Raw genomic sequence first — 26110 nt, forward strand, 5'->3', positions numbered from 1 at the left:
AATCTGTATCTTGGCAGGAGAACAGGTCACTACATCTCCATCCAATTAATGAGCTGGGAGTCCATGGAACTTTTGTTTACAAGTTGTGGTTAATTTGTAATTGGACAGTGTAAAACCTTAATGAACCTAATAAAAAAAAAAAATCAAGTACACTTTTCCGCAGGGTTCAAACTGAGGAAAACAAAGTGCGTAATTTAAAACTTTGTAACATGCAAACTGGGGAGATTACAACCACCTGCCCAAGAAGACACAGTTCTCTCATACCTGACTGTGAAGTGAGAATCAGATTGATGTCAGTGTTATTGATCACACATAAACATGAACATACAAGTATTTCATGTCTCTCTTCCTCTTTCTTTGTATTTATCTCTCTCTCTCTCCCTCTGTCTCTCCCACTGTTACCACTTAAGCAGACTCCTGGGCTGCTTTTTAGCAGTGCAACATTTTCGCTGCCAATAACCGATTTTCTTTTCAGCAGCTTTGAAGAAGGGAAGCCCACCATCATGGAAAAGGCTATGAAGAGGAGGCAGAATGAGAGAGAGCGGGAACCCTTCTCTCCCTCTTTTCCCAATGTCTTGCGTCTTTTTTTTTTTCCTCTTTTTTTTTTTTTTTTGTCTCTGTTCTCTGTCTCATTTGACGAGAGAAAGGACCCATGTGTCTTAGGTCCGAGTCACCCAGCTGTTCCATGGGCCTACCTTTACCCCCCACCCCCCACCCTCCCTTTGATCCTTCCTATGTAGCGCTGTCCATCCACCCCCCTTTCCTCCTCCCCCCCCCCCCCACGCTTCCTGCTTTCTGGTGATAGTACCTGATTGCCTGTCTTGTCTGAGCAACATGCTTAAGCCAAAACAAGTGGAAATAAGGACAGAATGCCTCTGAGTGGGGGTGGGGGGGTCGGAATGGCGTGTTAGCCCTTGTGGTTAAAAACAGACCTCTCAATTGCAGCCTGATCTTAGGTGAAGCTCCCACAAAAGCAGGGCTAACCTTTCTGGCCAGCTCTTCATCCTCCACCTCTTCACAAGTCCCAACCGAAAAGTGACCGACTCACTGAAAACCAAAACCCGCCAACACCAAAGTGACCTCTGTGTCTCATCCATATCTATCAGCGTCTGCTCCATTGACAGTAGTCTAAAAAAGAGGCACGGCCTTTCACTGTTCACCTTTGTTCACTCCTACAACATGCCATTCCTACTGCATGTGTCCAGCCATTCTCGCCAAAATGCCCATTTGTCTGCCTCTGCCTCTTTTACTAATCTTTCTGTCTCTCTGTCGGCCCAGCTTTTTTTTTTTTTATCCCTTTTTTGAATTGAACTTATTTTTTAATTGTTGTTTTTAGCAACCCTGTTCCCTCTGTTTCCTTCGTCCTTTGTAGGTCTGGCTCTCTAAAACACTCTCCTCACTGTGGGCCTCCGACCACTGCTCACTCTTATAGAATCTTTAGGAACGAGTGGCTGGGACTCCTCTCTTCCCACCACTTCTCAACCCGTTTTTGCACATCTACATACACACACACACACACACACTCACATTTTATCTTCCTCCCTGAGAGATTTTTTTCACACACTCAAGCAAGCAGACGCTGAAAAGCATGCACACTGGTATGCACAGGCCCTGAATTCAACAATCACACACACATTCACAAAGCCACATTTCACCCGTTAGCTGAGCACCTTAGAAAGCCTCCATTCATCCTGGGTGTACTTCAGAGAGTCCTCCACTTTGTCCATCTAGTGCCTGAGAGGAGAGACCAAAAATGGTAGTGGGCTGAAGCAGAGGAATGGAAGGGACATAATTACCCCTATATCCAACCCCACTGTCCCCCCCCATAACAATTATTGTGTGCATCAAAGGCTAGTTCTATTGCAGCAAGTGTTGTCCATTCACACAGAGCTTCTCCTTCAGGCCCTAATGATTCAGGCCCAGTGAAAAGCCATCTCACCCTCCCAGCCTCATCATCCTGACACTGCAGCACACGCATGCCATCTTAACAGCCACCCCCCCCCCACACACACACACACACACTTCCTGCCCCTTACCGCCCACCTTTGGGAAAATGATTCCTCCAGTGTTGACTGTTAAAGCCAATTGTGATGTGTTCCATAGACAAACAGGCAACCAGCACTGCCACCAAAATATTTTTCTGCATGCCCTTCTTACACTTCCCCGTCAGTACCCATTTCTCAGTGTGTGCACCCTCTTCCTTCCCCCATAAACCTCTCCCTTTGTAAGCCATGATGAGACTGGGACTCTCTGGCTCCCTCTCTTTCTTCCTCCTTTCTTAATCTGTTCATCATCTTTGTCATTGCCTGGTGCTCTGAACCTCGCGTCTTCTTCATTGTCATTGTCATTGTCACCTCTCTCTCTCTGTCTTTCTCGTCTTTGTCCTCCATCCTAACATGAGGGAATCATTGCTAAAAGAGTGTGGCTGTTTGATATGGAAGACAGAAACTTCATCGGCAACAACAGCAACGTCTACAGTCATAATTAGAGTCCCTCTTAATGTTTACCCCAACCCTATCCCACCCCCAAAACCTGCAACTCATTTTTTATACTTTTTTTTAAGAAATCCTTCCCCCCTCACCTTCCCTACCTACCTTCTTGCCTATACCTCCTGCTTCATTCTGTAAGCTTCACACTGACACTGATCATTCTCATTCATTTTGTTTGGTTCTTTTGATTTGCTCTGGGGGATTCATCATTTGTTTGGGGATTAACACTCTATTAGGATTTTGGCGCTTCTTCATAGCTTCTTGCTTCTTGGCTTTGGGTTTTCTTTTTTTTTCCTTTTTTTTTTTTTTTTTTTTGCTCAAACGCCAAGAGGGGCTGAAGGTCTGGTCATTTGGGCTTCTCATTAACCTGCTGCTCACTCTTTGTCCCCTTGTCACTTGTGTTTTAGAGAAAGATGAGGCTGCAATTGAGAGCTCTGAGTTCAATACCACGTCAGTAGCTGATGTGGACAAGCGGGTGAAACGGCGGCTACTTATGGGTAACTCTTTTCCTCCTCTTTCTATGTGTTGCCATGGCGCCTGTGCTTATATCCTCGACTCTACTCCTCACCGTTTCTTTTTGTCCTCTCCTCTCTGTCTTTATTTTGTTTTTATCTTTATTTTTTCCTAAACCTTTGGTGCCCACTGTGTCTATTCCCTCAGTCACATTACTTTTTGCTACTGTTATCTAACGTGATGAAAACTGAGTAAAACAGATCACTTTTTTCCTTTAATCCCTTCCTCCCTAATCTAGCTACCAAATTTCTAGAGGGCAATTAAAATTTTCTTAGTGACTAACATTTACTTTTTCAGTTGCACCTTACCCCCCACCCACCTGACTTTTGATTACCCTGATGGCAAAACAGGATGTCTTACCAGAATATTATAAATTCATAATCCTCAAAAGCTAAGGCAAAGGTGAAGAAAAGAACTGTGCTCGACAGAAGTATCTCAGATATTCTTGTCTTTTCTGTTTAGCCAATCACATCATATTATCATAAAGTCAGCAGACTAGTCAACCCTGTTGCCAAACTTATTATTTATTTATTTATTGTTTTTTATTTTATGGGGTGCGGCAGTGGCTCAGTTGGTAGAGTGGCCACCTACGGACCACTGGGTCAAAGGTTCGCTCCCTGCTCTTCCCGGGCCACATGTTGAATTGTCCCTGGGCAAAACGCTGAACCCCCAACAGCCCATCCCCAGCTGTGCAGTGCCGGTCCCAAGCCTGGTAGAAATTGGGGAGGGTTGTGTCAGAAAGCCTGTTCCCAAACATATTTCCTATTGCATTTTAAGCTTATCTAAGTGTTTTATGCCTACTGTAAATAAAAAAATAATAATAAAGAAAGTTGGAGCATCACACTTTTCTCAAACAAACAAGAAAGTCATGATTAAAGGACTTTTTTTTGTTCCTGGAACCTCAAGCTATCCGAATGATAAAGTTACCCACTCAGTGGGCCATTATCATTTCTTATCAGATCATAAATATGGTTATGTAGATGGCCTACTACATTCTGGTAAGTTCAGTATGTACCTATAACACCATATATTCAGCCTGAGTAAATGTGGAGCTACAACCTTCTTGCGTTTTGGCGCAAAAATGTTAGGGGAAAATTTAAGGAAAGGCTCAGGGTTACCTACTGAACAATAATTATGGGCTGATAACAAATAACAATAGCCCAAATAAATGGTTTGATAGTCAAATTAGCTTAGCCATCTTTAAATGATTAAAGGAATTTTCTTGCTATGACTTGTCAGTCAAAGTTACCCAAACTCAAAGGAGTGATTCGAGCCCTTCTGCCTCATAGCTAGGAGGTTCCTGGTTCCAATTCCTGGCCAGCCGTGGCCTTCCTGTGTTTTCACTATCCTTTCATGGGTTTCATCCAGGTAGTCCAGTTTCCTCCCAGGCTTGAACGACATGTATGTGAGGTCAATTGGTGACTCTAAATAGAGTGTGAGTGTGAATGGTTGTCAGTCTGTGTATGTCTCTCTTTGTTGGCCCCAAGATAAACTGGCAACCTGTCCCCTCAGGTGTACTACTCCTCTCACCTGATGACAACTGGGATATTCTCTAGACCCCCTGCAATCCTGAACAAGATACAACATTAGGATAATGGTTGGATGAAAGGGGTGATTCCATTTAAAGTTTCGCTCTGCTGTAATGCTGAATTTAACGTTTCTTTTATTTTCTAAACCAGAGGAACCTCTGTAATTCTGCACCCTGTACTGCAAATTAACAGTCTCTATTCTAATATATTATGATCCATACCAGTTTCATTTCAGTAGGCTCTGGCCAGATGGCTTGAAAAAACACTGGGTTTTAAAAACTGAGTTTTAAGGGTACTTCATTGTCTATCTTTTTCTCTTCACTCACCTTGAGTGAATATGTTATTTTTTTATCTTCAGTATTTCTAATTCAACTCCTGTTGCTGCAGCATGTCACCTGGCCTCCAATTAATAATGATATGTGCCAATGGGATTACATAGGAAAACCTCCTTCTAGTCTCTGTATAGAGTCAACCATCTAACAAGATCAACCCTAGCAGCACCTCTAGTTAGTAATCCAGTGTGTTATTGTGACTGTTTAGACTTGAAGCTGGTGTGAACCTGGTCTCAGGTTTAAAAGGCTCGTGGAAACTATGACAGCCTTTAATAGCAATGTACTAGAATTGCCTCCAGGTTTGTCAATGATTTGATGTCCAGCTCATTGCCAACAAATGTCCTTCATTTCACCTTAGAAATGCACAGAGATGGATCATTATCCATTTACAGAATAAAGTTGGCCACAAATATAAAGTCATTTACTCGTGTCAGCCAAAACTCTGTTGAATTTGGCTTCTTTGTTAAAATTCAGCAACTTGGGTTGTTTAATTTGAAACTTGTATGTAGCTTTGGTAAATCCAACAGAATTTCAAATACCTGCACTACACCCTCATCCTCCATTGTATTCAACTAAAATAGAGACTTAATAGTAAATGTATTGGCAGTAGTGAATTATGGTAAGTAATAAACATACTGTAGAGGCAATGTATTACTAAACCAAATTTTAGCAATGTCAATGTATTTGGCATTGACTGACTACTAATTCCCTGCTATGCCCCAACATATTTCAATACTAACCTTAATACTGAAATATCAGCTTAATATTTAATATTTGAGTCAGTTGGAACTTGAGTATATGCATCCCGCTATCACGCCTATGTGCATGAAGGAACGTGTGTGGGTGCTGAGTGTACCAAGGCCAACCCAGAGCTGCATTGGCACAGCCTAAGCAACATCAGTATGTTAGATTTAACACTACTATCACTTTGTCTACTTCCTCTGACACACAGCATTCCTGTCTCTGCCCCCGCTGCCATCCCACAGGGCAAACAATGCAAAGACTGATGCAAATGGAACTGCAGCTGAGGATGAAAGACAAAGGTGCTGCCAAGGCAGGGAAAGAAAATGGAGAACATTAAAGAAAGCAAAACAGAGAGAGCAGAAAAGACACCTGATGACAACTTATTCTGTGAGAGTTCATGGTTTTGATGTTCAATGTATAGCTAGATTAGCAACCAGGTGCTGAACGCATGTGAACAAAGGTTCAAAAAAAGAGACTGTGGCCTGGATTCCAAATAAATGATCATCTAAGGACATATGGAGCTAAACTAAGGAGTGTGTATGTGTGCGGTGTAGCCACATAGCTTGAACACTGACTGATGGCTGATTTAAGTGCCCATAATGTTGCAATGAGAAACTTGCTGAGCACTGAAAGGTGATCATGCTCCTCTCACCTTTTAATATCATTGCAGCCTGAAGTGCCTATGATTTTTTTTTCCCTTCACAGTTTTAATCAATAGAACATGTGTCCTCTCCCGGAAAAACCAATAGCGAGGTTTTTCATGCAAGGAGTGTGATGGACATGTGTATACGTACTGTCTTCTCTCTCGTTCTTCTGAATTGTGTGTCTAAAATTACAAACATATATGTTTGTAATTCCCCATGTCTGGTTTATCCGTAGTCAACACCTACATTTACTGACATTTACCATGGTTAATCCAACATGTCGTTAATGACACGAGCATATGAATACAGTTTGGGCATTGACTCAGTAGCCATTAGCCCCTAAATAGACAGCTGGCATTTCAAATTAACACCAAAAAGAATAGTTCGTTATTTCTTGGTAATGAGATGAGAAAACTTATGTGACTTTCAGCTCAGTTACAGAGCAGCCACATTCTGCTGTTGGTATACTAACTTCAAAAGTATTGTATTACACATTACTTATTACTGTTCATTAAAAGTAATGTCATACAGTAGTATTACCTTCTACGAGAGTAACGTATTACTTTTTAGTTTCTTTTCCATTATTCTTTCAAATCATCCTCATATAAAAATTTGGTCTGAAATAATATTAACATAACATTATTATTATCTAAGATGCGTCTCCTGCTTTACATAACTGGGCAACTCTGTATCAACTCTGTAAGAAGTAGCTCATGAATAATGTTTCTGGAAGTAGGTGATTTTATCAATGAGGGGTTCATTCCAACGTCCCCTGTTTTGCTCCTATCTGCTGCATGGAAATGTTAACGTTTCCATTTAACTGTTCCTCATCGAAGTCTGAGTCTGTCAGTGTAGTGTGCTCCACAGGCATTGTGGAGGTAACAGCATCTAGCCAGGTTAATTCAAAAGTGTCTTTTTTGTTTGACATGTACAAAAGCCCAAATTTTACTTACTTTGTCACAGGAGCTCATTTGTGTGTTTATAATTTTTCTTTTCAGTTATTGAACAGTGTCAGCAGCAAACACAACAAATTTTGCAAGTGGTTTATGATTTCAGTAATCACAAAAGACATGCAGATTATACACACACACACACACACACACACACAAACCCCACCACACACTTAAACTAGGCTAGGACAGAAATACTAGAAATATTTAGGGATAGATAGAAGGTAGAAGGTGTAGAAGCTTGGTGAGGGGGCTGAGAAGCTTGTCCTGCCCATCAATCAGGCCCGGAGGTGTGTGTGTCCTGTGCTCAGCCTGGCCCTGTCACTAGGCGTGGCATGAAAAGAGCTTCTCAGCAGCACTACGCGAACCCTTAGCTAATGATAGAGCTGACTGTACTCTGTATAAATCATTTCGACCCATAAACACCACCTCCACATACTTCAAGTCTACCCACATGTACTCACACCTTTAACATTGCACAAGTAGTATCGATTGGATACACCTGTGCAGACACGCAGACTTTAACACAACACACATTCTGGCAAACAGTCATGTCTGAGACCCAAGCTAGGGAATGAAGTGGGGACAGGGGTCTGCTGAAATACCCTAGAGGGCCTGTCAGACATGTTGCCTTGATGATGGAGTGTGTCTCCTTCCAGCTTTCTTTCCTCTTCCTTTTTCTGCAACACAGCATTAAATAATACCTGAAATGTCTGAAAACTTGAACTGAAATCCATGAACTATCCGGCTTCAGAAAGAGAACTAGACACGGAAAGGATTGCAAATGATGAACACAGGGATTTGATGAATAAACACAGCAAGGAGCAAATGCATCTAGAAATCAGAGATTACAGGAAGAAGCAGTGAGAGGGATCATGTTTGGAGCTGCATGAAGCAACACAAACAAATGTACAAATACCTTCCTGTGTTCTGATAGAAAGCATTAGCCATCTTGGCTCCGATGTGTGACTCTGCATTCTGAAAGGGCATTATGCTAATGCTTTGACCTCTAGACGTGGATGTGTTTGCCAGCCTGAAAGGGCTTTTCCTGTTTCCCTGTTCACTTCACGCAGCCATACATCTCCTGACATTTTAATTAAACGAGAGAAGCCAGCAGAAAGGGAGAAAGCATTCCAGATTTAAATGTTGTCCAGCAAACATCTGTGGGTCTAAATACTATGTGATTGGTTGTAGGTTCACCATAGCCGTTAAATGTTGCCTAAAGGTAAACGTAGCGTATGCTTACAAAAGACCAACGTAGTTCTTTTTTACAGGACAGTCTCCATATACTCATTTACACAACAGCATTGTGTGGGGCTTTTCTGTAGTTAATGAAAAAGCACCAAAAGCTGAAGTTTCTAAGTTAAACATTCTTATTAGGTGTAGTTGTATTAAATCCTATTCAACAAACATGAGCCCAAATCACATTTCGGCCACCTCAGCACTTGTTGAGGCCCATTGAGCATGTGTTTGCTGAGCCATGCTAAAGAAACAGCAGCCGGGCAGGTGAGCAAGAGTTACCTTGAACATGTGTTTGTTTTAGGATCAGCTCAGGCAATATTCGCAAGTCTGAGCAAACCTTATCTGCACCACATACAAGAACTTTTTTTTTTCCTGGAGGAAAATATACACACTGGTTGTGCCAAGCGTGCTCTAGACTTACAGCACCTTGCCCTAACTTTATTTTTCTATCTACCTGCCTTAACCCTACTTTTTATTTGTGTTAACTGATTTCTTTTCACTTTTGGAAACAGGACCGGCCTTTGGGCCAAAGAGTTCTACACCCTCCTTCATCAGCACAGTGTCATGTGTTTTCCCTTGTACTGATAAACAAATCCTGATTGTGATTTTCTCTGTGTATTTATCTGTATATCAAAATGTCTTTACAGTACATATGTAAGGTCGGGTGTTGTGATGTAATCTCTGCATTGTGTGTTGACAAAGCTACATGAAAAAAAGGGAAGAATACAAATACTTTACATCCTACTGTGCTGTTGTTTCGTTGTGTATTCCTCTGCTGCATGAAGCTTTGTTTCAACCCACATCACCATACTGTATGAGAAGCAGGGGTCACATCTTAAAACCCCCTACATTTCTTTCTCTGTCTCTGTCTTTGTCGCCGATATCTGCAGAGACCTGTGCCGTGAACAATGGTGGTTGCGACAGGACATGTAAAGACACAGCCACAGGAGTGCGCTGCAGCTGCCCTGTGGGATTCACCCTACAGCCTGATGGCAAAACCTGCAAAGGTCAGTTAGTACACAACAGTGCTTGAGACCTGTAGGGTCAGTGGTGCATGGTTGCTATTCACTGAGTGCTATGTATGTGCACTGGAAGCCTGGTCCACCGGAGTCTGCTATGACTGGTGTCTGAGTGATCCAGAGCCAAAACTGTGGCTCACCGTTCATTTCATTTCCAACTGCAGTGAGATCTAGTCACAGTCACATGTTGTTGATTTTACCACTGACCATTACTACACTTCTAACAGTCACTAGTGACATCAGTGGCGGTGGTCTGAGCAGAACGCGACTGAACCCTGGGCCTTAACATCACAAAAACATTATTATAGAGTTTTGGCTTTCATCTAAACAAACAGCCTTACTTGGGTTCAACCTGAGTCAAATACTTTCTTTCTCTGGGCTGAATAAGGCAGCAGTGACGTGGTTGTGAGTTGTCAGAAGAATGGCTTGTCTATTGAAATATAATCACTTTATTCACAGAAGAGTATGACTTCTGAAATCATGTGAAACTTTTAATCAGGGTTCATTACAATCACCAGATATTTGTTTTGTGTTGAAAGTTTCTCATACCATATAGAAGTGAATCATAATTTTTTTCAAATTTTTCATTTTTTTCAACTTGTTATGTTGTTCAGGTTAAAAGGAAACTGATGGTGTTTCCTATTAGTCTCCTAATAGTCTAACAAATTGAAAATAACACATAATGTATACGTCATTAGAGTGTAAGACATGCAGACAATTTGTGAAAAGTCTGTAAATAAAGGAAATGCAAACCAAGAATGGACACGATAGGGTGAAGTCCATTAGCCCCCTTTAGTACACTTCATGATTATTTCATAATGAGTCTTAAAGGGGTAGAGATTTTCAGATTTTATTCTATGACCATTTTATCCATTTGTAAATACCCCCACATGTGCTGTTATGGAACTTTTAATGTGTTATTTTAAAAAAGGCAGTTGCTAACAAGTGGCCAAGTAAGACTACATCAGACAGCATCTTGATGAAAAACGATTCCTCCACAGACTAATTAATCTTTATAATCTTTGCTCGGTTTATAACTCACGATGACCAGCTATATCAGGTAACTATAAAATGAAAGTCTTTTGTAGAGGTAAGTGCACTAAATCACATATGAACTCCGGACAACAGGAGAATTCAGCCTCGGACATTGTTTGGAGTGGTGTTTTCGACATGTAATACATGTAAAAAATGTCCTCAAGTGAAAATCCACTCTATTTCCTTGTGCGATCAGCACAAACAGGAGGCACAACATGATATATAACTGAAGCTTTGGGAAATAGTGTTTCATTTCCTGCACATCAGAGCTGTGCGTACTTAACAATGACCTGTGGGAATTGGAGTTTAAACAAAAGGCGGGACTTACTGGAGTGCGTGAGGAGATGAGCTGAGTCCCTTTGAGTGAACACAAATACTTGGTAACACTGACGAAGTCCGTGACGCTTGATTCAATACTCAAAATGAATAAAAGTTACTTATGAGCACGTAGTTAAACATTCGTCTGAGCTTCACAGGCAGGTAATCACATGGATTGGCGAACACGAATCCATGCCGTGAATCAAAACATGGGCATCGCATGGAAAACATTCTCTTTGCGATGGCATGGTTACAAGGGTCCATAATGAAACTTGGTTCCTTACGGGCATTTAGCAGTACTCATAATCCTTAGAGTAATTTATATATTGGGAAACAGAGAGAGTCAATAGGGAGCTGTTACTCACTAACATAGAGCGACAGGCAGCAATGATGAACTCTCATGAAGGCAGCAAAGTCGCAGTGATAAAGCAGACAATCTGGCAACTTGATGAGGGCGCTGAGGAGGTATATAAGCAAAGTGATGAGAGCAGGTGAAACTGATTACTGGTGATTAGTAAAGCGGAAACAATGTGATGGGACCAGGAAACAGGAATTGGCTGCAAAATAAAAGTCCTAAAGGGAGTAAGTGAAATCGGGATCAGCTTGTGAGTGCTGGCGACAGAACTCTGGCTGTGAACTGCGGTCCTCGATCACAAACAATGTCACACGGGAGGCCATGAAGGTGGAAGACATGGTTGAGGAGGGAGTCAGCAGTTTCCTTGGAGGTGGGCAGCTTGCAAAGGGTATGAAGTGAGCCATCTTTGAGAAGCGGTCAACAACTTCGAGGAGGGTGGTCAAGCCGGTTGAGGTGGGGAGTCAAGTGACAAAGTCCATGGATATGTGGGACCATGGTCTCTTTGGGATAGGTAAAGGGCGGAGGAGACCTCTGGGAATGTCTGGGAGTCTTGGCCTGGGCACACTCAGGACATGCGGCTACATACTCCTTAACATCCTTGGGCATGGAGGACCACCTAAAGCATTGCCGGATGACAAAAATAGTTCTAGAGATCCCAGAGTGACAAGTTAATTTAGAGGCGTGGCACCAGTGAATGACCCTGGAGCGTAGATCTTTGGGAACATAGAGGAGATGAGGAGGACAGGCAGAGGGTGCTGTTGCTTGGGCGAGGTCCTGAATGACTTCTTCTTCGAGGTCAACCTTGGCTGTGGCGAGACAAAAAGAAGAGGTTAAAATGTAGTCAGGGTCCTGAGGCTGGTCATCTGGGTCATACATGCAGGATAAAGCATCTGCCTTGTTGTTCTTTGAGCCTGGGTGATAGGAAAGGGTGAAGACGAATCTGCCAAAGAAGAGGGCCCACTTGGGCTGGCAAGGGTCCAACCGTTTGGCAGAGTGGAGCTATATTAGATTCTTTTGGTCTGTAAGAACCAGAAAGGGCTGTTTGGCTCCCTCCAACCAGTGACACCATTCCTCCAGGGCTAGCTTAACGGCCAAGAGTCTCTCTGTTGCCAACATCATAATTCTTCTCTGCTGTTGAGAGGTGGCGAGAGAAGAAAGTACATGGATGCACTTTTATTGTCTTCCTTGGAACTTTGTGAGAGGATAGCACTGACTCCTGTGTTGGAGGGATCAAACTCCACAATGAATGGGAGGTCAGGGTTGGGCAAGGTGAGTATGTGGGCTGTGGTAAAACGTGATTTAAAGGCTGAAGAGGGTTGAGTGGATCACGTGAACTTGACCTTAGAGGAGGTGAGCTGATGAAGAGAAGTTGGCAAATCCTAAGAATCTTTGGAGCTGTCGTCAGGTGTCGGCCAGTCCTTTACCAGCTGCACTTTGACTCATGGTGATGTTGCCTGGTGAGATTATGTCCCTGACAGTCCCTGATCTGACAGTGGTGGTGTGAAACTCACATTTCTCTGCTTTGATGAAGAATTGATTTTGGTGGAGACGTTGGAGGACTGCTCTTACATGGTGGACATGGTCAGTCTCAGATTGGGAGAAAATGAGAATATCATCAAGATAAACAAATACGCATTTGTTAAACATATCTCCCAACACATCATTGACTAAATTCTGAACACAGCCACGGGCCGTTGGTCAGGCCAAAAGGCATGACCAGGTATTCATTGTGGCCCGCCGGCGTGTTGAAAGCAGTCTTACATTGGTCACCCTCTCTTATTCTCACCAGGTGATAAGCATTGCGCAAGTCCAACTTGGTGTAGGTAGTGGAGCCTTGGAGGGGGTCAAAGGCTGAGGATATTAGTGGGAGTGGTTATCGGTTCTTAATTGTGATGTCGCTGATGCCACGGTAGTCGATGCACGGCCTCAGACCACCATCTTTCTTGCCCACAAAAAAAACCCTGCTCCGGCTAGTGAATTTGACAGGTGGCTAATGCCTGCAGCCAGTGACTCTGTGATAGATTTCTGCATGGCCAGATGTTCCGGATTAGATAATGGAAAAAGGCGGCCTCTAGGGGGCATGGTGCGGAGAGGGGATTTTGGAGACATCAGGGTAATTGGTGTCAAGGTCTTCAGTTGGGACAATGGGAGTTTGAGCAGAATGAAGACATGAAGCTAGACATGGGGTACTCCAACCCAGAATTCTGCCATTTCGCCAGTCAATGTGGGGGACATGTGTCTCTAACCATGGTATGCCCGAGGACCAGGTGGCAAAGGGGAATCGATGACGTGGAACACCAGGCTTTCTATCTATGGCTTGGGGGACCGGCTTGGTTTTAAACTGTAACTTGTGTAGTAGTTGGTTGTTGAGTGAACAGACCTGGAGTGGTTGAGGTAAAGCTGTGAGTGGAAGCTCATGTTGATGAACTGAAGTTGGTCTATGAAGTTGGTGTCAGCTCTCGAATCAATAAGCGTAGGTACAGTAACATGGCGTGGAGCAGGACCAACCAAAACTTGGGTTAGGAAGTGTGAGTCAGGGGAACCAGACAAGGAATGGCCCAGTGGTGTACTCCCTACTCCTACTGAGCTGATTCTTTTGCCGGGCAGGTGGAAACTCTATGATCTGATGCGGCACAATAGAAACAGGCCCTTCTTGAATTGTCGCTCTCTCTCTTCGGGAGACAGGTGAGAGCGACCAAGCTGCATGGGTTCTGATACAGGGCTAGGAAGACGTCTTGGCACCGGGAGACCGGTGTGCAACAATGGTGTCTTGATTTGGAAGGCATGAGAAGTCAGGCAATGGGCGTGAGCTTTCTCCAGGAGGCGTTCCCTATGGTGGCTATCAAGGAGAGTAGCGGCCTCAATGAGGTCTTGGAGGGTCCTTGGTTTGGGTTGCTGAGCCAAAGTATCCTTGAGTCGATCCACCAGGCCTTTATAGAACATATCGTATAATGCTGCATCATTCCATTCATGATCTGCAGCCAGTGTGCGAAAGTCTATAATATAATCAATAATGGGACGCGTGCCCTGAGTGAGACTGGAGAGGCTCAATGTGGCTTCCACCTCTGGGCTAGCGGGGTCGAAAATTCATGAGAGCTCGGCCCCAAAAGTCTTGAAGGTGGAACTATAAGTTTCCTGCCGAGACCGCGCAGCTGTTCCCCATAGACGGGCACGGGCAATGAGCAGAGCAAGGACTTCACACTGCATGAGAAAGGCCCGGGAGGTTCTGCGCTTCTCTCCATAGTGCTCAGGAGGAGGAATCTTGATTCTCTCTAAGGTTGGGGAGACATAGCTATAGGTGGGACTATGGCTGAATTCTGTGGAGATGTTGTAGTTTGGGTAGTTGGGGCAAACGGAACAGTGAGTGGTTTAACCATAGATGCTATCTCCTCTAAACGTGAATCATGCTTTAAGAGCATCTTTTCGACATCACTGCGCCAACATTGTGAAGAAGTGTCAGCTGGGTCCATGCTGGCCAGATTGTAGAGTGGTTAGCCCTCCGACTTGCTAGGTGGGGCTGATCTCCAGTCTATGAGGGAAGCCACACAGATTAGTACTTAACAATCACTTGTGGGAATTGGAGTCTAAACAAAAGGCGGGACTTACTGGAGTGCGTGAGGAGACGAGCTAAGTCTGGAGGGAAGGTAGGGATCTTACGTGGAGGGGTGGGGGTATGGTCCTGGCAGTGTGTGCGTGGAACATAGCCGTGGTGGATCTCCAATCCCTGACGTGGAGAGAGCTCCAAATTCCACTTAGTGAAACAATATGGAAAATATGGAAAAATGGAAAACACTGAAGAAGTCTGTGACGCTTGATTCACTAATCAGGGTTATTTATGAGCACGTAGTTAAACATTCGTCTGAGCTTCACAGGCAGGTAATCGCATGGATTGGCGAACACTTCAAAACATGGGCATCGCATGGAAAACATTCTCTTTGCGATGGCATGGTTACAAGGGTCCATGATGAAACTTGGTTCCTTACGGGCATTTAGCAGTAATTTATATATTGGGAAACAGAGAGAGTCATTAGGAAGCTGTTACTCACTAACATAGAGCGGCAGGCAGCAATGATGAACTCACATGAAGGCAGTAAGGTCCGTTGATAAAGCAGACAATCTGGCAGCTTGGTGAGGGCACTGAGGAGGTATATAAGCAAAGTGATGAGAGCAGGTGAAACTGATGACCGGTGATTAGTAAAGTGCCAACAATGTGACGGGACCAGGAAACAGGAATTGGCTGCAAAATAAAAGTCCTGAGGGAGGAAGTGAAATCGGGGATCCTGACAGAAAGTGGCTTAACTATCATAAACTTCTGTTTGTCACAGAGGTTATTTTCCACAGTAACCCACATGCCACTGAAAAAAATCCCATTGGCTTTTTGTCAATGTCACTTTGTCATTCTTCTGGCACTATTTAAGACATCTGTGGTTAAATGGTAGCTCTGTCCTAAACTAATAGCACAGTTAGATAAAGCACTTAGAGAGTTACAGGAAACATCACCTAACGTTGTTCCTTGTGGTTTGCCAAATTCTGATTAATGTTTGGTGGCCATGAAAAATGTTTATTTTCCAGCTATGCCCCGCCCGCAAAAAATTCCTAATGTTTCATTGCGGCGGAGAGCAGTTCATATGACAGCAACATGTTTAATACAATTTGCCTGTTTGTGTGTGTGTGTGTGTATGTTCTGGAGTATGTGTGTTTGTGAAATGAGTGTCAGGCAGTACGAGAATGTGGCATGTAGGTGTGTGAAATCCTGAAGCCGGAGCTGTCTAAAGCCTGGCAGGCAGACGATGTGTTAGCAAACTTTGAGATGTTTGAACAGTGGGGCCCATACTCGCACTCCCTCTCTCTCTATCTTTCTCTCACACACATACACACACTCACACACACAGACAGCACCATCAAGCTGTAGGTGCTTTAAATACAGCAATTGGACTGTTAATGTTTGTTGGACAAACCAATGTGATCACTTTTATGAAGAAATGAATTTCTTCATAAAAAGAATTACTGCACTGCAGAACTCTGGCTGACTGCACATTTTGCGTTATAATAAAATATTCGTTTTTGTGCGTCAGAAACATCCTAACTGGTTATGGTTTGCATACTGGTTTGGGTTAAAATGGCTGCTTTATTAAAGTTGTCCTCATGGTTACAATAATAATCACGTGGTTAAGGTTATGGAATGAATACGGTCGTGGTTAAAAGAATCAGTAGTCAACGAGAAATGTTCTGTCATCGTCTTTCTCTGTGGACTCACTCACCACATCGTCTCCCATAATTCCTGTGGCCTCTACAGGCTTTTCTAACCTAATTTGGACACTTGTTGAAACAACTGATGCTGTCACTCTTCTTGAGAGAGTCTTAAATAAAGCAAAATCACTGGATTTGGTGCACGTTAAAATGGAAATCAGTAGAAAAACACACAGTCCCTGATTTGGCTTTCATATTTTGACAGGCCTGTTGCATGCTAAAAGAACATCTTGTCCACTGCCCTGATGTCAAGTTCAAGCCCAGGACTTCCATTTGGTCTCCTTAGGTGATTTGTGGCCATGACAGAACCCAGCATTTACAGCGGTGGAAAAATGAAAATTTCCCCCTGTGTGTTTGGGACTGAGTTGAGTGGGGAAGATGGATAGGTGCACAGTCCAGCTGCGCCCTGCCCACATAATTTGGCTGTGGATCAGCCCCCGGGCTTCATAAATCTTTGAGCAGGGATCAGGGGAGCTGAGAGACACAGAACAGGCAGCCCACATCCATCAGTATCTCTCGTCTGGGCACCAAGCAGAAAAATACACATTTCACATACAAATCCCCATAAACATGCATTAAGTGTGTTTCGTGTCAGAGAGCCAGCTACATCACTACTGTAGTTTGTAACTCAGCAAGACCCCAATATGAAGGGAGTTACAGACTGTACACAAACCTCAAGTTATATTGTCACTGTCACCACTGCAGATTAAAACACAATTATTACTTAAAAATATAGTTGATTGCCATGGTACACATTTTTAATATCTGGACTAAACAACATCCACGGCTCTTAAACTTGGTTAGTGAGGCCGTGAGCTGACCTCCAACTTTTGCTCTGTCATTTAAGTGACCAACTACTTCTAACTTTGGCTCCTACCATCTGGCCTGAAGCTTTGTTCCGTCTGTATGCGGTGACCATTTGATCTGTTCGGTCTGGTTGTCCGTGTCACAGCTGAAGGGTTTCCCCTCATGCTGCTCTGCATTCCTGCTTTTGGCTTTGTGCGCATACTGGCAGGGGGGCTCCACTGGGAGAAGATTGAAGGTTCTCAAATCAATGCAAAGGAGAATCCTTTGTCACTCTCTGCTAGTGAATTTGAGTTTTTTAACTCTGTCAAAAGTAAAAAACGGATTTGCACAAAGTTAATTAAAAATATAAAACAAGTCAGTAGTTAGCAGTTGCACTTTTGGCCACAATTACATCATTCAGTCTGTTTGGATACATCACAATCAGTTTTGAACATCTGTATGCTGCAATTTTTCCCATTCTTCTTTAGAAACTAATTATTCAGGTTGCACATGATCCAGCCACAAATTCTCAATTGGGTTGGAGGTCTCTTTTATGGTGGTTGTATCCCTCCACAGAACAGTCAAGTTGCATCAAAAGTTAAGTCATGTCAAAAGACTTCTTTCTTCTTGGTTGGAAACATTTCCCTACTTGCTAAAATGCACTAAGGGACCCAGTCATGTCCTCCAGAGTAGGCCTTATTTCACAGCTGGTCTGAATAGACTTGTTAGGTGAATAGTCCTTCTCTCAACAGAGGAATAGGCCTCATGCACAACCTGTCTCCCATTTTACATGCTACTCTTTCATCCCGGGAAGATTAACACCACTTGACACATCCACTGAGAGGATCAAAGGGATTAGGGTGTTAGGGACTTAATCATTACATCTTGATGACTCCACCCTGTTCTCACCTCCCCCTATTATCCACCTAGCCAAGCCTGGACGACCGTTGCCAGCTCCTCAAGTGTTTTTATAACATAGTGTTGGTCAGATTGGGATGGTTGTGAGTTTACTATAACTTTGACTTTTGACCTTTGACCAACGATATCTAATCAGTTCATCATTCTGGCTCTGGGTGATGCTTGTATCAAATATATAATTCCGTGTAGGTGTTCCTGCAATATTGCATTCATAAAAACGGGAAGGACGTGAGGTCAGAGGGATCTTGACAATTTATCACTGACCACCGAAGCCTTAGCAGCTCATTCTTCAGTCCAAGTGGATGCTTGATTTCAAATTGCGAGGGTTAGAATGGGAGGGACTAAAAGGCCAGACATGATGTCATAGTGACCTGCCAAAGGCCAAGGAGTTTATCTTGGAGTCCATGTGGATGCTTGTCTTGAAAAGTAAAGTGTTCCTGTGATATTGTGTTCATAAGGATGAAAAAGAAATGGGTGACTACAGTGACCAAAAAATTCCAGTTCTCCTGGATAACCATGCCAGAAAATATACCAATCATATATAAATATCTTTCACCTTTAAATGTTTGTTTGCAGTGGACAGTAAATATTTTCTCATTTTAACAAGTTGAGTCACACTGGTTGGCCCCCAATATATTTTTTAACTGCTACCAACTAAAGGGTGAATTTGTGAACAGGTAAAATAAAAACTAAATGTGGAGTTGATAACATTTTCAGAAACCAGGTTTTTGAAGTGGTAGTACTCTCTTTAACCTTATTTATGAGGTACATGTGGAAAAACTCTACTGTAGACTAGACTTGTACATTCATGTTGTCAACAGCATTAAGTTTGATAGTGGTTAAAATCATTTGCTTTTGATCAGTAACTCAGTCAAACTAATGCCAAGAAAAAATATTTTCTGGAGCACTACAACGTTTGGACTCAAAATACATTTTAGAGCATAGGCTTAGTACTTCAACCTGAGTAAAGAAGAAGAAAGAAGGAGTACTACTGACTTTGTGCCCTCCTTCCACCTTTGTATTACAAGTATCTGGGGTGGATCACACATGCTTCAATTAGCCTACTTCATTTATGTTATGGCAGTTTCTTACTCAACCAATGAAAACAAGTTGTACAACATTTTAAATGAATAGACTACCTTCCTTTCGTTTTCTGTGTCTGTTCTGCACTTAGTAGGAGCTGTAGTTAACCTCATGCTGCTGCTCTTATGCTCTCATGGACCTTTATGAGCTATTAGTTTTTAGTTGTCCCTTGTGACAGAGGCTTCTGGTAACCTTGGGAACAGCACACACATGTAGTACCTGTCTGAGAGGGAGCTAATCAATAACTCCAGCTAAAGTCTGTGCATGTGTGTTTATGTACATGTGTGGGTGTGTGTGTGTGTGTGTCAACCCTGGTGGCACATGTAATCACAGTATTGCTAGAAGTGTATTTTAGTGTAAAAGGTATAATAGCTGCTATTTAGCAATTTACCAAAAATACTACTTAGGGGATAGAAAAGTGCCCTGCTGTAAGGTGGTCCCATCTAATATGCCACTAAATTGCTTCATAGAGAAAGGCAGCTATCACTTCATCTCTCTCTCTCTCTCTCTCTTTCCAGCTGTGTCTACCTTGCTCTAAAGATAAGGGATGTGCCCTTTCGTGCCTGTCTATCATAATCATTTCAATATAAACTATGTAGGGCATGTTTAAAACCCACCAGTGTGATAAGCGCCCTTTCATCTACACTGACAGACAAGGTGGTTCACTCTGTCGTGATGACAGACACACCAACCTGAGGAGGCGTTTCATCACAGGGCTCTGGTGCCGACAACTGAGGAAGAGAGAGAGCAAGTAAGGGAGAGGGAGGGAAAGAGAAGGAGGAAAACATTTTTTGTACAGTTTCCAGATGTTTGATTAGAAGGTTCACAGTGGAGGTTGAATGAGTTACTGTATACAGTGTATGTGTGTGTGTGTGTGTATGTGTGTGTGTCCATGCATGCTTTTGTTTTTGCAGATTAATTAACACTTTCAGTTGAATGCAAGTCTGTATTCTGCACACTTATAGAAAGCTGGCTTTATGTATGTCTCTGTGGAAAGTTTGTGGTCGTGTACTGTGTTGTACAGTACAGCGTGTGTTGGCACCTGAGACACGTCCCCACTGGCCTGCATTCCTCCTTTACCTGAGAGGACCTGAAACCACACAGACATACACATGCAGCCTGGCAGGGCCACAATATTTATCCCTATTTTATACAGTCCCCTTTAAAAGGTTTCAACTGCAGGGCAAATTAGCTTTTTTTCCTGTTGTACTCTTGGTTTAAGATGAGGATGTCAGCTCTCTTGAGCACCTTTCACAGCGTCTCTATTAGGTTGGAGTCTGGGCTCTCACTGTGGGTCACACTCCAAAGCTGAGGCTAGTACATTTACTTCAATGTTTAGGCTCAGTGTCCTGCTGGATCCCCCTGCTTCTTCTGAGCCTCAGCTTGCAGAAAGTCACCCTGACATACACTTTACGATACCTTGATAAGCTTAGCAAAGTTCAGGTGTGCTGCAATGTTGTTTTTAGAGAGCAGTGGCAACCTTCATTGTGTCCTGCTATAGATATATTATATTATTGCAGTTTTCAAAGACTTACTAAACAGCTTGTTTACAATAAAAAAGATTACAGATTAAATTAGCTTTAGTATTGTATTTTTTCCCAAATTACACTTGGTAAAAATTGCATATCTGTGTTTTGTTTTGTTTTTTTTTTGTAGTATGTGAGTATATGTGTAAATGGTAAATGGTAATTGGTAAATATATGTGTATGTCCCAGGCAGCATTGTGGTGGAGTAGTTAACCCTCTGGAGTCTACAGTATATCTGGTCATGTTTGAATACCCTTGATTTCTCCTTTATATTTCATCTAAACACTGTTTTCGATACCAAAAGTCTGTGTCGTATTTTCAGCACATCCTCACCTGTATGAAAGTTTATTTTGACATAGTGCTGGCTATCGACACCATTCAAAAACTGCCATAAAGTTTGACATTTGTACTTTCTTCTGCCGCGCTTTGACTTCCCGCTACATTATCTTATTTTATTATCTGTCTGTGTATGTCTCACTGTCTTGGCACTGAGATAGACGGGAGACCTGTCCAGGTCGTTTCCGGTCTCTCGCCTAATGACAGCTGGGATAGGCTGTAGCCCCTCGTCACCCTGAACAGGATAAGCGGTTACAGATAATGGGTGAATGAAGGATGTATGTCCATCTTGCCTAAGTGAGAAGTCTCACCTCTGTGGCCCCTTGATGTCCACAATCACCAGCTACAATAGCGTACTAGTGTTCTCCATCACCTCTCATGACTGCTGCACTGCCCCCAGTCTACCCTAGCCTAACTGGTCTGACTTCACTAGCTGTTTTATTGTTGTGTAAAACTGAGAGTTTCCCTTGGCCCACGTTGCCCCACGGAGTGCTTGTTTTTGAACAGAATCAAGCACTGGGGCTTATTTCATACCTGAATAAATACACGCTGCATCCTGGTTTGATGTCTGTCCTTCCCACTGGCAACATTCTATGAAGAAAACTGACGCTCTACAGGAAAGCTAGATACCCTGTATGCTCTCCATAATTATTTGTTGAGTTTTAGGTTTCTGCAGATGTATTCCATTTAATTGCTTTTTACTAGGAATATTTACTAAAACTACACAGCTCCTCTGTCCAGTGTGTAGCTCGTACCTCTAGGGTAGACACATTCCTAAGTCTAAAAGTGACAAGAGTTTTACTCCTGCTCAATTTGTCTCTGTCTTTCTCCAAGGAGCATGGTAGACAGATGACACTCTTACATAACTGCCTGACCCAATGATTGGCCTCTGGGTGCTCGCGTCAGGGGTGAGAAATTAGGGTTCTTTTACTCCACCCATCAAAGGTGGAGGAGGGTGTAAGCCCCAGCACTGATCAATTGGATTGGTCACTGGGTCTCAATCAGGCAGCTGAGCCCTGAAGCAGGAGTCTTTGCTGGAGTCGGGTTTCTCAATCCAAACACTAAACTTCTCAAACACAGTCCCGAGGCTCACACAGGAGCAGGCAGGGGGGTGGAGGCTTGTTTCCTTTGGCTGAGGTGGATGTTAGCAATCCTTCTCATTTGGCCTGCAGCTTCCTCTACAGCCAGCACTTCATTTCCAAAATATCTACCCCGAAAGAACAGAGAATTCCCTAGAGGTCACTTTTCAACTGCCAGTAGATTCAATTCAAATTCCATTGTGTAGGAGGCTGAATGTTTCAGTTATGAAGAAACTGTTAAAAGGTGCCAGAATAGATTTGACAGGCTCATGGAGACTTCAAATGAATTACTCAGTGTCACATCAGGCAAAGGTTTCACCTCAGGGAAGTTGAAACCCTGTAGGATGCTGTACTCTGAACTTTTCAGCTACATCTAATTGACTGGTTCCCCTGCTGCCAAACACCATGTCACATTTCCATCATCGTTTCTTGTTGTTAAGCTTTTACTAGAGCTCTTTTAATTACCTTCTGTCTCTTCTGCATTTTCTGCTGTTTAATATGCATCACTCAGTTAACTTAAGTGACATTTTCTTTTGAGGATTTTATGGAAAATTAGTTGAAATGGCTTAACCCTAATGCTAAATCCGGATGGAAACTTGACTGTCAGAGTTGATGACAAAACTCCTTCCTTACTTTGTCCTCCTTTTGATACTCCTCCCTGGCTGACATAAGATATAAACCCGCAAACAACTTGTCTTTTAAACAGTTTTACATCTTTAGGATAGCATGTTTGAATCTATTTAAGCAAGTGCTGGAAAGACTTTGAATACACAAGCGGCATGAACCGTGAAGCTTCATCTTAAAAATGCATTAGAGCAGCATGTCATGTTAGAGTGAGCTTTTTCACTCTTTTAACAAGTTTGACATGGTGTTTGTAAATTATTTCTTGGCAACATTTGTCTGACTTTCCATTTATAGTCTGTCAACCTTTATTAGCTGTGTTCATTTGGAAATGCATTCTTTCTGCCAACTTTATTATCTCTTTATTTTGGTTGTTAACTTGCTCTTAAACGCTGTTCTGGGTAGTGTTAAAATAAGCCCAAAAGTCCTGAATGTGCCATTTGGAAACCTGCAGTTTGTGCATTACATGGACACAGCAGCAGAGAGTGAATCTGCTGCCCCGTAGACCTGTGAGGTATTTAGAGGGACGCACAGCACTAGGTAAATGGATGGAACTATTGATCACAGGCCAAAGTGAGATACTGATCTTCTAGTGTAGAAATGGATCCCAGGAGACAGCCTATGAATGTGTGTGCATGTGTGTTTGTGTGTGTCTGTGTGCCTAAGACACAGCAGTAAGTGAAGGCCCTGCATGGTGAAAGTGACAAATGACTGCTGTCTCTCAGGGCAGACAGAGATGAAAAGAGTTAGGGATTATTGAGGAAACGTTATGTGAGAAACATCAGTCAATGTGTGTGTGTGTGTGCATGTGTGTGTGCATGTTTGCACATTTGTGTGCATATATTTTACTTTTAGGTGAAATAGGCAGAGACAGTCCCGAGTGTTATTTCTTCTCATCCACATTAAGTCCTACAGAAAACATTGATTCCGAGCATACTCATTAAAAAATGCCTTCGAACTGAACTCTGGCAACTCAGATGTTTGAGCGCAACGTGCATTCATGTGAACAGTGATGTGATCACACAGTTGCAGAGTTTTTAGACTTTTCTAAAGACAAAGCCATTGTCGGCTCCTTACAGTTTTTCCCGTCTTTGCTTCAGGGGATGATGTGCTCAATTAGAATGAAGTTTTCGCAATACAAACAGAGAATAAACCTTGCCAAACATGCCAGGCCACCATCTAGTCTCTGTGACTCTCTCCTGCCTCCCTTGTATCTATCTCTTTTCTCCAAACTGTATCATTTCAAGATGTGTGGGGGCTTAATGCATTTATTTATACTCAAAGCTTATTTAAGCCCCATTAAAGGTAATTATATAGTCCATTATAAAGCTCAGCTACTCCCAGAGTGGCCATTAAGTGCGGGTAGATGTGGTGGTCCTGCCAGTGTTTGTGGCTGCCAGTATAATTACAAAGTTGTGTGTCTGCATTGGGGTGGTATCCACTGTTTTTACATAGCATCAGAGCGATGTTAGCAGAGAGAGAGTGTTTGTTTGTTGGTCCTGTTTTCTTACTTACCAACTCAGCTGACTGGGGAATCCAGAATTTCTTACTAGTGCTAGTAAGCGGTTCTTTTAAATTCGAACTGATGCAGGATTTCCTAGGTGAGACTAAAGAATCTGCGTCTTTAGTCTTAATTTTCTGCAAATGCTCGGTTATTGTAACCCGAAGAGGAGGAAAGGGGACATATTTCTCCTGTCGCACTCACACGGCTCAACCCTACAAACCTCTGTAAGCAGGCTGCAGTAATGAAGTTGGGAATGAGATGTGATTGATCCTTTGGGGCAGCTGGCACTGCAGGTTAGACATGAGACAACAGATTATGGGAGGAGAACACAATTAAACAAACAAAAGGAAGAAAAAAAAGAGAAATTAAAAGCAGATAATCTATATAAATCCATCACCAAGGGTTAAACAGTGGCAAATTTTTGATCTTTCGGGTCATTACTGTACTTGAGTGACCTGACCCCCATGCTCTTTTCACCAGCCACTGGACAATCCGAGCCACGCGGAGGAACAATTGTTTTAAAAGACCAGTGACAGAGCTCAGCTGGACATACAAGTTGCTATATTATTATATTTACAATGACATGCAGCAAGCTTGTTGTGGATTCCTGCGTAGATGCCGAAGCCCCAAAGGCCCCTGATGATGATGAGGCAAGGGAGTCCTGAGTCTACCCTGTTGTAAAAACACCTTGTTTATAAGGGCTCTGATCATGTTACATGAGGGCCAGTAGACAGTGTGTGTTCACTGGACCTCTCCATGCTCTTCGTGTCCTCTTTACTCTGTTAATGGAAGTGTCTACAACCTACAAACACTAGTAACCGGCTTTATCTTCAGTATGCTCTACAATCAGAATCGGATCAAAACCTGGTTTTGTCCTGGTCCCTGCAATGGGTAATGTCAGCATGTGTAAGCCCATGGTGGATCTCTATATGCAGGTTATGTCCAGTCATAATCACCACAGTGCCTGTCTCGGCTGTTATTGCATTACAACAACATTGTCACTTGAAGTAAACATGCATGTTAAGACTCTTTGTTCCCTGTGCACCAGTTGAAGTTTGCAACCCATGCAACAGCAACACACTAATCTAATGACCCCAAAATAAAAGTCTATTTGTCACCTCTGCCATGTCAACTTGAGTCAGGTGTTAGCAAACCCTGAGTCCAATCAGTGAAACAAGAACAGAGATGATGTGAGTCGCCCTCACAAAAAAGAGATTTCAGAAGCCTATTGTTCCTATTACTATAAGTTTTTCAACCACAGCTTTGTATGTTTAATGGGTGTGTTCAATAAAAGACATTAAAGATCATGACTGTGTTTTACCAGCTTAGAAATATTGTGTTTGCTCATGTAGCAATTAAAAGTATCGGTCTTTGCCGCTTGAGTTCGTCACTCATAACACGATTGGTCTTCTCTTGGTTGGTCCTGCGGGATGGCATGTAATGACAGTATATCCAGTGTTATTCAATTAGGCATGAGAACAGCAAACTTTTCCCAAACATATCGTTTCATGGAAGCTAAATATGCTTTAGTTAATCAGACTTTATCAAGCGATCCCACAGATAATTACTGTTCAGACATGACTGCTATTTTCAGTGTTTATATGGAAGAGTATATGCACTTAACTGTGTTAAGTGCACATAGTCTCTCACCATAAAAGAAAAATGAGGCTTATACTTGGTGTTGTATCACTGTATCACTGTTTATGTGATCACATCAATCTAACAATGTTCAGTTTAAATAGTAAACCAGTAGAAACTGGTTTTACTTGACAATTACTGTAGCTTGCTGGTGTTTTTCGATCTTTATCAGGCTGAAGTTTGATATTTGATAATGCCC

At 42.7% G+C, this 26110-nt stretch overlaps 1 protein-coding gene across 4 annotated transcripts in view; it reads left to right on the top strand.

Annotated features, from left to right (window-relative positions):
* Positions 1-26110, top strand: part of scube1 (signal peptide, CUB domain, EGF-like 1) — a 101836-nt gene that overhangs the window by 46790 nt on the left and 28936 nt on the right. For 2 of the 4 annotated variants that reach the window (XM_067490443.1, XM_067490445.1), the window contains exons 7-8: positions 2897-2986; positions 9334-9450. In XM_067490443.1, the coding sequence (XP_067346544.1) occupies positions 2897-2986; positions 9334-9450 (207 nt within the window). The remainder of the gene's footprint in view (positions 1-2896; positions 2987-9333; positions 9451-26110) is intronic. The other 2 variants (XM_067490446.1, XM_067490447.1) reach the window with 1 other exon arrangement.

Source organism: Channa argus, chromosome 21, assembly GCF_033026475.1.
Source record: "Channa argus isolate prfri chromosome 21, Channa argus male v1.0, whole genome shotgun sequence".
In the NCBI taxonomy this organism is placed as follows: domain Eukaryota; kingdom Metazoa; phylum Chordata; class Actinopteri; order Anabantiformes; family Channidae; genus Channa; species Channa argus.